We start from the raw sequence: 13,644 nt of genomic DNA on the forward strand, positions 1-13,644 counted from the left end.
TTTTATTAGAATAATATGTGGTGATTGGGGAAACAAATATCTTCATTGCCTCATCAACAAAATGAATAGAGGAAGACCAACTAGAGTCCTTGAGTCATCACCCACCCTCACACTCTTCTCATGAGTCATGTACCACCACACATGTGCAGACGGTTGAGCATTGAAAATGTAATTTCTGAAATATGCTCAGCAGTCCAAGTGATAATTTGAACAGACCCATATTTTAGCAAATTAAATATCTCAAGAAGAATTATACACTCAGAAATATGTCTATGGGAGATCAATGACATTAACTCTTTGAGTTTAAGGTAGTAACTAATGCTAATACATGCATACTTATTCCTTGCAAAGGGCATAGTCACATTACCTCATCATTTAGTTTGTACATATTACATTTAAATAGACTCATTGTCATTAATGCTATTACCAAATTGTATTACTGAAATTATAAAGTTGTAGTTTCAGTTTCAATTAAGTAATTAAATTAAGATATGTTTTTGTTCATTTCTTTTCATCAGACCACCATATTGCATTCACAATGTATTTATTCAAGCATTATCATAGCTTATTTCCATCTTCACAACAAAATGATTGTCAAACAAACCATCTCATTATTGATTTCCTGTAGTTGAAGTCTTTGCAATTTGTTTCTGTGGAGTTCTTGTAAGCTGTCTTACTTAGGAACTGTATAGAAAAAGTCAAACTCATCTATCTCACCTAGAAAAATGTTTAAATTAATTAAATTTAGCAAGATTTGTGTAAATATGCCCATATAAAGAGTTTACTCTGTCTATCTCTCACAGAGGGAGCTCTTGAGCCACAAATGGGAACATTCCAGAGACCCAAATGACAGGAGGGAAAAGAGAGAGTCTGTGAAAAGAAGAGAACAAAGAGTTACTAAGATACAGGATGAGGAAGAGACAGGAAAAACTAAGCAGGATGTTTTGGGAGGGAATGTGTAACAGAGAAAAAAGGATGAAGATTTATAATCTACTGTACCTCACTTAGTCCCAGCCAGTTGTCCCACTGACATTACAGTTAACGGTGGCATTAGTTTATGGTTTATTTTTGTATAAACACTGTGGTCAACTTCAGGTCAGTTATGAGTTAAGGTTGGCAAGTTTTTATGGTGAAAAAAATATTAAATATAGTCAATCCGCCCACAGAGAATAATCACACAACCCTGTGGTTCTCTTCATGAAAAACTTTTTAGCCCTTATTAGCTATTTTTTGTTTTGTTTTCTGGTCTGCAAACTCTGCTCTCATCAACCTTGCATTCCAGCTGACAGCTGTGGCAACGTCAGACAGACAAAATTAGCCTTAAGCTGGTAAACGTAGCACCATTGAACAAGGTAAAGGGCCAAAACAGAGCTGAAAGGAGAACATTTGACTTGTATTCATCAGGTGGCCAGAAACACGACTTCAAATGAATGCTAATGTTGGTCTGTGTCTGCTGGAGGCATACATTTATAATTGTTTGCTACTAACTTAGTCTCAGTATCTGTATAAGGTAGTAATATGTCAGATGCTGTCATTACAGCTTCTTCCACCTTGCTCAAGTGGCAAAGAAAATCAGTAAATGGAGTTTTAAGCAAAATCATCATTTCACCAAGGTTCATTCAGTCAAATAACATTTTAAATACATCACATTTAGATAATATGTAATTTAGGTGATCAATATATAATATAAATAAATCTCAAAAGTGTGTCTTAAAACAAGTATGGAGTAGGCTACATCGTTATTGTCAATCATGAATTAAAATTTTGTAAATGTAATCTCTTTTTGTATAGCTCTTCCAAAGATCAGGTCAAGACTGCATATATTTTAGCTGCTGGCATCATGGCTATTTATAGGAATCTACTAAATGGTTTTCTTTTTGTTGGTTTTTATACAATCTCCTTTTTCCATTGCCTGAACACCATATTTAAAGATCTTGTACTTGACTGTTATTTTAGAATTTGACACATAAATGGAGATGATGGCATGCCAAAGATTTTAGATCTAAACCATTGACTGTATGGAAATACAGATGACATTAAAGGGATACTTTGGGTTTTTTGAAGTGAGGTTAAATTAGGTACTTATACATACAGCAGACAGAGGTCAGCACGCCCCCAGTTTGGAGAAGCAGACATGAAAGCAGAGCAATGCACTGCTGAATAAAAGGTAAGAAAAGTTGAAAAATGCATTGTAGTCAAATAAAAAACTGTCACCTTAAAAAAATCAAAACATATATAAAACTATATAAAAAATCTTTAAGCAGTTTAAGTCAGATGGCTAGTGGCTGGCTGCAGTATAGGTCATTAAACCAATCAAAGACATGATGGAAGATGGTCTCTGTCATTTTAGGTCGTTTTTAACACGCTGATGTATGTAAATGTTAATTTTTAAAAATCATTTATTTGATGCTTTTTCCTCATGATTGACGACTGAGGCCTGATCGTGACTGAATCCGCTAGGTGTATGGGTGGGACTGAGATACCGCGGCTCCAACCCTGATCACTTCTGCGTAGACTTTGGCTCAAAATGACTTCACCACAATATGGCCTGGGATAATTTGACTCAATTTTTGTTCATACTTATATACATGTATGGTCCAAACCTTTAATTTCAGAGCAATCATACTTGTATACATATTTGAAATGGCATTCGAAGGTGTGTCAGATTAAATTGGTCATGTTGTATAATGTTTCTGTGAGATGGAATTGCTGTGTGTGATTGTCCAGGTATTTGTATGTGTGTGTGCGTACACGCCCTCGGCTTGCTTACACCCTGGTAATGGCTGCTTGCGGCTACTGTATATTAATTAATGTTGTTATACATAATTTATCATTTATATGATAATATTTAAGAGCTGGGATTTTGATTTTGCTTTATTTAGTAGGTGCTTTTATATTGCTAAATAATAAAGCAGTTGTTGCAAATGTTCTTTAGCACAAGTGCTGTTAGACTGAATCATATTTTTACACCAACATACTTAGCTCCCTATGGTTGTTCCATTTCTTGGCTCTGCATTTTGCAGATCTCTGAAAAGTCAATAAGTCAAGTAAGGTTTTGGGTCTCTTGGATCTAGAAATGTCAAATGAAGTGTGTCCCTTAGAGGTGTCAGGTGAAATAGCCTCAGCTATGTGATAAGGTGTAACTTTGAAGTTGTGAATGAGGTTAGAGGCAAGAGTCAACCTCTGCAGCCCCCCCCCCCAAAATCACTGAGCATCTCTCCTGTCTATTACACTCACACAAGTCGTTTCCTTTCCCTCCCTCTAGATTGTCCTTGTTTTTGCAAATGCACTGGCTTGGAGTATTTGGCATTACAATTCAGTTACGTCCCCGTATAATTATGTTGATATTATATCTGTTTGTAGTTACTTGTTCAGTTAGTTGATTTCTGCAAGCGCTGGGCATTGAGATAGAGGACAGTAATTGAGTATTAAATAAATGCAGTTTTATCAGTCATTTAGGTACTTGCAGTCATTAGTCAACTGTAATTAATTAACTGTTGTACCAGCAAGTGTGGCCTTCACAAAGATACCAAAGACTATGCATCTGTTAATTTACTTTGATGAGCGTAGACCTTTAGATCGAGTTTTTTACTCAAAAATATCCTCCAGCTTTATCTACTTCACACGACAGCTCACTTATTTAACCAACCCTGCTAGCACTGACAATGGTACGGGCAAACACGCATGAAAACAGACAACACACACGCAGACCCTCAGGCTATGGTCACTCAACTCCCATCGGTGTCTTTCATGCACAGAATGCTTTTGCCTCATTTAAAAAAAGATAGGCTCTCCAACCACCTACTTGTACACCCCTAACTCATACCTTTCTGTTGCTTGTGTGACACCAGAAACATATCATAACAATACCACAGAAAAATACGTCTTGGCAGGAGAAATGGCCATCTTTAAGCAAGTGCATGACAAGCATTTAGCTGGTTGATTGTTGGGAGAGAGGAGGTAAACCATTGTGCTCCTGTGAGTTCCTTATTCATTTTATTGCAGAGGGCAGAGACTCACATATAGTACCAGCACATCGCCCTGACAGATTTCCTCAGCACTTCCTGGGGAATTGTCATCACCCCGGGTCAATGTCTAAACTTTCCCATGCATCAAAATATATTGTAATTGACTCCATTTGTAATTCCTCCAGAGATCTGGCACTGGGCTGTAGCTCTGATGGCTGCCGAAAGCAATAAAGTCTCACAGACATGACCCCCATTGTAAACAAGGCCTCCTTCCAGAGTGTGAGGTACAGTAAAGTGCGGTTTTTCGGTGTCTGGCTGTACTTTTGCTCTTTGGCTCCAGCCCATACTTGCCTTCAAATGTTGTAATTTCAGAGTTCTGTTAATATTAGTTCCTATGTCATATTTCATTCATCTTGGGTTAATGCCCATGTGCTCTACTCCTTTACATTATAGATGTTGCAGTTTTAGAATATTGGATGACCCAATAGTAAATATAATGGAGGGTTGTTGTTTTTTTCAACCTAGTTTTTATAGATGTCAGTGTTGGCTGGGAAAGCTATACAGTAAATATTGCATTACAATGTCCAATACATTATATATATATATATATATATATATATACTGTAATGCAGTGTGCTGTAGCTGTAATAATGAATATTACAGTAATTAATATAATAGCACTGCTAATGTGTTGTAAGTAATGTATGTATTCTGTCGTGGTAATAATAATGTAATGATGAAGGCCCTCATTGTTTCTCATTCAAGTTTTTTAACAGTACAACATTAAATTATAGATAATAATTCCCTCCCTAATATTAATTGCATCGTGATTTATTGAAAAGGCTGGAGTCTTTGATCATTGTTGCAGTAGGCATTTACAGATTAACCATTACGTATTTTAACCCTATGGTTTTGCTCTTGGTGGGGTGGGGGGGCATCAACTCTAATCAGTGACCAAATCCTTCATTATGATAACAGTTCTTTTACATGGAGGATTGAAGGAAAATGCAAATTAAAAGAGGAAATAGAGCAAAAGTAAATAGGATTTACCCATTTATGTGCACACAATTAATACAACATTGATGGGAAATTGCAATTGTGATTGTGCATAGTGTGGATTTGTGTCCTCTGATTAAAATTAATTGCATTGTCTGCCAACGACATTGTCTATTTTCTGGTATGATGTAACAATATTATTATTCTGTATGTGTGTAATTATTTATAAGGGAACATGTAGTGCATTTAATTATTTACAAATAGATAAGTAACTTGAATAATTTTTTTTCAGTGCTGAAAACCAAAACAAGCTGATAAATAGCAGCATAATGTTTACAGTTAAAACTGTGCCATGAGGTTTCCTCATTTCCTTTGTTTATGCTGTCCATTAGATCCCCTCATTTGCCACTGTCTCCTGCCTGCTGTTTTTAACATCACATGATCCGAGGTAATCAGAAAGAACAATGTGACTGCTTTGTCACAGCAACAATATTACTTTCACTCCTGCAACTGGAGCTGCTTTGATTCCCGCTGAAAGGGGAACACATAAAGTTGTGTTTATCCTTTTGTCTCTTTCCTCTGCTGTACTCTAGTCTGCCTCCCACTTCATCTCATGTTCACTTTCAGGTGTCACCAACAGTTCGAAAAAAGACAAGCACAATTTTTATTGGGAAGAAGAATTAGCATTCAGTGTAATTTTAAAAGGGGGTGGGGTATTTGAAATAACTCTAATTTGACATAAACAGACATAAGATTCATCATTGTCTTGGCATCATCCCTGCTGATCAATAGCCAGTTTTACTCTGATGTGATAAATATGCCCTTCAGCAGACATTATGTGTCTCTGGTCATGTGTGGAGACCTCTCAATGTCGTCCTTTCTTTACACCCTATGTTGTATTATGCAAAGAGGCTGTAAGAGGTCTGAGGAGAAGATAACAAGCTAGGGGAAGATTACTTCTTCTAGGCTCTTAAAGGTTTTAACGTCAATAATAGATCTATATAGAGCTTGGTAGTTTTTATATATGATTGAAGTGCTGACATTATCTTGGTCACACATTTCCCCGCTCAAACAAACAGACTTACAAATAGTCAATAGAAACAGACTTATTCAGCTATTAATGGGATGCTCATTTATTATTGTTGGAATTATTAGGCATGTCTCTCTGGGGATGGCAATGCTGGTTGATGGGTCAGTTGGTTTGTCTTTAGCTCAGAATGATGGATTTTTCTCTTGTACAGACTCTTGTATACTCTAACTCTGGGTTTTCCCTTACTCTTAGATCCTCCTTTAACTTCTCAAATAGCTTTACCTTTGTGTCATGTTTATAGGTCTTGATTATGTGAGGTAAAATCATTTTAGCCAATATTTTGTACATTTCCAGCGATGAACCTTCTGATAATTCAACCAACCGATCTTCTTCTTTCCATGTCCCTCTACCAATATTAACGGCCCAATTTAATGTTGTTGTGGAATGTGAAGACTGTGTTTGTTGTTTTGGAGCCCCCTACTGGCAGTCTGCATACAGCAGTGTTTATTGAATTGTTTATAGCCTATAATCTGGTAAGAGCAGTATAAACATTTACATGGACCACAAACGTTTTCCACATTTACTTACTGCATGTTAAATAGATTATTATCACATCACACAGCTATTCATATTAGTGTATATTAGTATTTTCTCTCTCTCTCTCTCTCTCTCTCTCTCCTGTTTATATTTATGCATCTCATCTGTGTGTCCTGTTTGTCTTTCTCTCCTCCTAATCTCACCCAGAAACATACACTTGGCTAAGGTGATGAATGCATTTATGAACGACCTTCTCCTTTGGTTTTATGTTGCATTTGTCTTTGTTTTCACAAGTGTTTAGATTATTTAAAACTTGATCTTTTATTCTGCGTTGGCAGCCACGTTCAAAATAAATCTCAATTTCCTTTGTAACCTTTGGCGGCATTGCAAGAGCACTGGATGAAAGATTGGTATTATTTGTCTATAAATCAAAATGAAAATTGCCCCCTTCTACAAATGACTGCATATAAAGTTGACATCTTCACATTATAGCGGTTGATTTGGTGTCGTGAGCCACACAGTATTTTTTCCCTGGCAGTTTATTTGAAGGAAACGGGGCAAAGCTTAATGAAATACTTTTTTTTGTCTGCCTTTTGTTCATGGGAATGAGTAATTCATCAATGGCCAGTATTACAGGGCTCACATCAATAACTGAAGGATGTTGACCAAAGAGTTTTTTTATGCGGTCTGTTATTCATACAAGTCTTGTCTTTCAAATAGGTTTTGTCTCTCTTGCATTCTTTTGTGTCCCCCGTGCATCACTCAACCGCAGTTATTTATTTTGCTTGACAGGAACGTAGCCAACTAAAGCATACAGCAGACAACTTAAAGACATGACGTGTTTTTTTCTGGCATAAGGAGTTACCTCAGAAGAAATTGTGTATGTGCTGGCTTGGGGAACCTGGAGACAGCTATTTTTTTCTGTGTCATTGAAAGACACTGAAAAGCCTTGCTAGAAGGCCAGCAGTCATTAGAATAATTTTACATGTTTCAGAAATCCTCTCTGTCTGGAAAGATGGAATATACAACCCTCTCTATCCCTTCTGTTTCTTCTGCGATCCACTTGAAATGTGTATCCAGAAGATACTAGAGTGTCCATGTTTTGTACCCTGGAAATAGCATTATTTTTGAGGTAATTTTACTAATGATATCCCAAAAGAATCTGTGCTAGATTCCGTAGACACTGGATTATTAGGGCGAAAAATGGATAGTAAAAATAATACATATGTATTTCTCAAAACTATAAAAGAACCCATACCATCAGAAAAAAACAAATAAATAATTTATGAAGACCAAAACGTATGCACTTCAGCTGCCACATGTATGTGTTCCAGTTTGTCTCAGTGATAAGTAGTTCCCATGTGAACATAATCTCTATTCTAGTCCCATGCTTTCACTCTGATCCTGTAAATGGCTCCCTTGTAACACCGTCGCAGTTAGCTGGAGCCACTGCTTCGTGGCTACCATGGTTACTATGATCAGTGTTACAGCAAATAATTACTCAGCACAGTTCTCATACCACAAGCAACTATCACAAGCCACAATGAATGACGAAGACCTTCCTGTGGCTCGATACATTCATGTGAATCTAACTCTTTCTTTTCTTGCATCCATCTGTCCACCTACCACACTGTTCATTTTCCATTTTCACCATTAGTGAGGCTGAGATCATAGTGACAAGAGCATGTGGATCTCAGAGGCCCCATCAGTGGAGAAACGGGCTATGTGATAGTGTGGTTTTCTCACTGTCATCCCCAGGAGTCAGTTCTGTGAGAATTGAAGAGGAGGGATTGCGAAACTTCCAGTCACTGGATCCGTCCAGCCAGTCAGCTAGCTGCAAAGTCTAATAATTACAGTGACCTCACCCGTTACTCTTATTGTATTGCTTCTGGAGAACTCACAGCAGGCAGTTTGTGTGTATCTATGTTTGTGTCTGTTTGTGTGTGCTTTCCAGTGGGAGCGCACGTCGAATACCTTTTGTATTAGTGTCGAAGGTTGTTTCAGTGTGTTGGAAATCTAAAGCTATGGAACTGATGTAAAGCAAGACAAGGCTGACCCTTAGTCACCGAGGCCACATCTCTTGAAAGCTTGTCCATTATGCCCCTCCTCACTCCCTCAGCTCTTCAATTACAGTCTAGTGGATGGACTAACCTGGCTGTTGTTGAAGCGGGCTTTCCTTATTGGTGCCTATTTTGGTTATCAGCCAGTGCTTGAAACAAATTAAAGCAACTAGCTGCAAAACAGGATGGACCAGTTGCTGTTCATGCATGATGCAAACTTCTGGTGATGATTGGCCAAAGGTTGGACATTCATAATTTTTTCATTGACTAATGTCACTTTTAAATTATATCAGTGGCCTACATTATTCATGCAGCAGGGCATGTTTATTGTTTTGTTTGTTTTTAGTTTTTTTTTTGTGAGTATAATTGCCTTCACCCATCCGTTTGCTGGTCTTTTTGTGTTCAACCAACATTTTGAGTCAAGGTTGGAAAGTTGGTCTTTAATTCATAGGGGTGTGGACTCGAGGCACATGACTTGGACTCAACAATGTTAGCTTTAAACATAGGAATTAACTAAAGAGTATTATAATTAGACTTTGGTAGTGGTTGCTTTCTTGTTTTTGTCATGTTTCTATCTTTAAGTGTTCAGCGTTGTGCCTCAAAGGCCAAGGGCTTTGGTTGTAAAAGAATATCAAAAGCATTTTAAATTGAAAATAAATTTCTTGTTAGACAAAAACAGAATGGCTTTCAATGAAGTACTCTGTATGCTAAATGCAGTCAACATTGCAGTGAATTGACAAAGCTTGTAAAATTAAATAAAATGTATGGCTGCAATTCAGATACTCATAATATGAAGGCTTATCCTGAAGGAGGTCAAGAAACATATCTTAGTGACTGACTTTATGCATATAACTTTTAATTTAAATGTTTTTTTCTTTTCTTCTCTGAGACCATATTTTTAGGGAAAAAAATACATATGTGTATGTGTGTGCGCAAGGTTGTGTGTGTTTCTGAGTATGTGTCAATAAGACTAAACCCTTAACAACCTAAACATGGTACTGCATCCATGCTCCTGTCCCATCTGATCCCCTAAGACGCTGCTTGCCGTTTGAAGTCTCCACTTGAAAGGGCTGATCTGAATACTGTGGATTTCACAGCAACTCTGCAAACAGTGATTACAGACTGATTAATGAGCCACACAAACACACTGTACACACATTTACACATGCCTCCTTTCTAGGCCACACACAAATGGATTATGCAGGAGTCAGTATGTCATAACACACAGTCTAACTCAGTCATAGCATGTTTCTATCTAAACTTCAACAAAGTTTACAGGGATGTGAATTGTTTTCATTGCTGGAATCCTGTCAGTGAGGTGAGCCCAGAATGAGTGCTTGCAAATCAATTAATCTTTTTATCTTTTTGTCATTTTATTCTACAGTGTCTGCTGAGATCTTAAAAAGCAGTTTGACCACCATGGAACGTCACATTCAGAGGCTCGAAAACGACATCGAAAACTTCCCCAAAACGGACGACCAACAAGATAAGTTTGTGGAAAAGATGTCGATATCCTTTTTATTGTGTTAATTTTCACACCTTGCTTAACGTTATACATAGATTTTCTCCTCAAAAAAGATATTCTAGCAGATTAGAACATTGTATGTACCATTTTGTCAACAGCAGTGTGTGCTGTTTGTGTTCTGCCTGGCAGTGGTGAGCAGTTTAAGTCACTTGGTGTGATAGGTGGCACCCAAGGGAACTAAGGGAATGGATCTGGCTGCCTTGCTGCGAGATGTTGATCAGATCTCCCTCTTCACTCCTCCCTGGGTCCCAAGAGTGAAATCACGCCTGTGGCTATTTTTACTGCGCTCTGCCACCGCTGCCTGTCCCCTGGAGGACTCTAATAGGGGCTCTAGCCCCTCACACCAACTTATCGCCTATCCCTGATTTCATCTCCTGACCGGCCACAAGCCTCTAAACACAACCGTCCGTGCACTATCTTCTCTCATGGCACCTCTCCTGTTTCGATAACAGAGTGTTTCACTTAAACCCAAGCATCTCTGCTCCCAAATTGAATTAGCCATGTCTCTGCACTTTCTTGAATGCCCTTTCTGAGAGGAAAGGTCCTCACTGTATAGGTTTGATCAATGGTGGAAATCACTCAATAGCTTGAGGCTAGGATGCCTTTCGTGGGCAAAAAAAAAACTGTAAAGCAGTCAGCAGTGTCTTCTTTGATTTCCCTCGCATTATTTTGAAGACAAAGAATTACTCAAGAGTAATTGAACAAGTGAGTAGGTGTTTCCATATGCTAAGCGCTCACATGTAAGACAGCATTTAACCTGATTTTTGCTTCCTTTTGTCTGAGATATATTAAGGCTGACTTTGCACATTGGGTGGTATAAGAGTAATAGCCTCCTAACACATTAACAATCTGCTCCCAATCAAAGACGGGCACTTGAATTTGTGTAATTAAAAAAACTGAAGCAGAGACCTCCCTGGCGGCAGCGGCTCGGGGGCAGAGCAGGCAGGCAAGAAAGCTACTCTGCCCCCCGATGTCAGTATTGATTCCCAGCCTCCTTCGGGAACTAGGGGCTTGAGTGAGAGGAAATGGAGAAGTGTAGATATACTGCAGCATGGCTCTCCCTCACTGTCTGGAGTTCCTCCCCAGAGTGTGGTAGAGAGAAGCTGGCTGGCCATGACCTGAAACGCCCCACTTCCTCCTCTCTCAACCTTCTCTCCATCCCACCTGATCGAGTTTTGGTGCCAGGAAGGAGGCTTAGTAGGATTTAACAAGATCTATTTTTGTTCTTGCCTGATTTAAGGAATTCACCAGTTTGGAAAGCACTCACAAGCACATGTACTGTATTTCATTCACCATCTGTGTTGCATTCCACTTTGAAAGTTTTTCGTACTGGTAGATTATATAGTATTTTCCCTTGATTGAACAAGAAGCAGAATTGCTATAGAATAGTATATGATATGAAGAAGAGACATCGAGGCACAAGAAAGGAATGAGTCAAATGATCAAAAGTGCACGCTCGCTTGTTCTCATCTGTTAGCTCCCTGGAGTGTTCGATCTCCATTTCATCTCCTTTGTATAATAAAGTGATATAATTGATAACAATGTCCTCATAATAAGAAGATGTCAGCAAAATGTCACTTCCCATGTGGTAGTGCATTTTGTATTTGGTGTAGATTATTTTGTCCCATGTAGAAAACAGTAGTTTCCTCTTTCCAAGTTGTTTCTGTCTTGATGTTGATAGTACACAATAATAGGACACTAGAAGTGTGCAGTCACATTTTGCTCCATGTTTTTGCAGTAGCTGTTGGTGTGTTTGTTATAAACATTTGTGTATGTGTGTGTCTACATGTGCGTCTCAATTTAGCCCACTTCTCTGGAGTCTGTCACCCAGGACAATATTTTCCACCACTTCTACTCCTAAGATATTAGATGTTGGGCTGTTTTTGTGCAAGTGATAGAAAGCGCAGGCTGTGCTTGATTTGCTGAGGTTTTTAGCAGCTTAGGAAACACTCTAATCTGTGTTGCACAGCTAAGTGTTGAAACAATGACAGTGTGAAATACAGTGCTATATTCTGGGTTGACATTTCCTTTGGTACACATAAGATAGCAGAGTCAAGGCAAACATACCTTTTTAAACTTTTCCCTAGGATTAAAAAAAAAAAGGATGTTGGTTCCTTGAAGCATGACAGATGGAAGAACAACAACAGCTAAAAGTCATGCATTTGATGCTCGAGCAACCCTGAAAAAGTTAAGTGAAGCTCTGCTGTCTTGACTGTTGGGCACTGTGATGAATGAGTCAGTCTGTGTTTGTTTGTGTGTGTGTGTGTGTGTGTGTATTACGAGAGAAAGAGAGAGGGAGAGAGAGTAATTTGCAGCGCATGTGTAGGTGAGTACATGTGCCTCTGTTTCACTGTGACTCTTGTCAGCTTTTTTCCTGAGATTAATATCAGGAGGCCGTAGTCACTGCGAGGTATTTTAGATGTAATATTTGCCCCAAAGCAGCAGTTTTAATTAAACATTCAACAATGAGTTATGTTATGTTTTGTTTTGTCTCGCCATGCAAGATTAGTGATCCTAATATGTTTAGGCTTCAGAAATTTTAGGTTTTGTCCCATTAGAAAGCGTGATACATTTCTGCCACATGTTATCTGATGGGACTACCTCGGAAATCACTGAATGAAACAATCTGTAAAAGAAATTCACACCAACAGATCAGTAACAGTTATGAAATACAGAAAGAAAGAAGTATGAAAAGAGAGAAAGAAAGATAGAGAAAGAGAGAAAGTAGAGCTTAGTGGAAGCACTTCATTTGGCTTTATTGATACATTTTTCTCTCTCCATTACTGTAATGTATGCAAATGACCGAATGGGGTGTTTGTTCAGCAGTTTAGTGATCTCTATCTGTCAGAAGTAATGGGGGCCCACAAAGGCTGTAGAGTTGAGGCACAAGCCCCCAGAGAGCCTTATTTCACCAGAGAGGCTATGGCTATCACATACACACTCACACACACACACTCACACACGTTCTGATATGATAGAGTAGTGCTGGGGGCTTAGAGCGGGACTTTGCATTCTGGAATATTAATGGTGGTGAGGTGGCTCGATGGGGGATGATGAGAGACCGGACTGAACCTTGATGGGTGCCTGGACATCTCCAATACATCTCTCCCCTCCCGCTGTACTTAATGCCTTAAACCAGCCCACTGATATTTAGCTTAACCTTTTATTTCCCAGAAGGCTGGAGTCAATGCACATCATTCTCTCCCATCTTCGCACATTGAGTGACAAGGATCTGTCTTCTGGGGCCAGTTTCATTAAGATATATTAGACTGGGCTTACAAATTTATCCAGTCTTAATTTTTCTCACACAATTCTCTAATGCAAGAAGGACAGTTGAATGAATACTTAGCCTTTTACAATTTCTCTAAACATCTTACCATTTTTAATAAATCACTTTAAACTCCCGTTTCTTGCTATTTCCTTATATATAGCTGTCACTGTCCATCTATATATATATAGATATATATATCTATATATCTATATATCTATATATATATATATATAGAGATATAGATATATATATCTATA

The 13,644-nt window shown here is 38.3% G+C and overlaps 1 protein-coding gene across 7 annotated transcripts in view; it reads left to right on the forward strand.

Annotated features, from left to right (window-relative positions):
* Positions 1-13,644, forward strand: part of diaph2 (diaphanous-related formin 2) — a 354,389-nt gene that overhangs the window by 248,756 nt on the left and 91,989 nt on the right. For all 7 annotated transcript variants that reach the window (XM_035669470.1, XM_035669472.1, XM_035669476.1 and 4 more), the window contains one exon: positions 9,976-10,100. In XM_035669470.1, the coding sequence (XP_035525363.1) occupies positions 9,976-10,100 (125 nt within the window). The remainder of the gene's footprint in view (positions 1-9,975; positions 10,101-13,644) is intronic.

The sequence above is a fragment of the Morone saxatilis genome, unplaced genomic scaffold, assembly GCF_004916995.1.
Source record: "Morone saxatilis isolate NCDOM2014 unplaced genomic scaffold, NCSU_SB_2.0 Contig22, whole genome shotgun sequence".
NCBI lineage: Eukaryota > Metazoa > Chordata > Actinopteri > Moronidae > Morone > Morone saxatilis.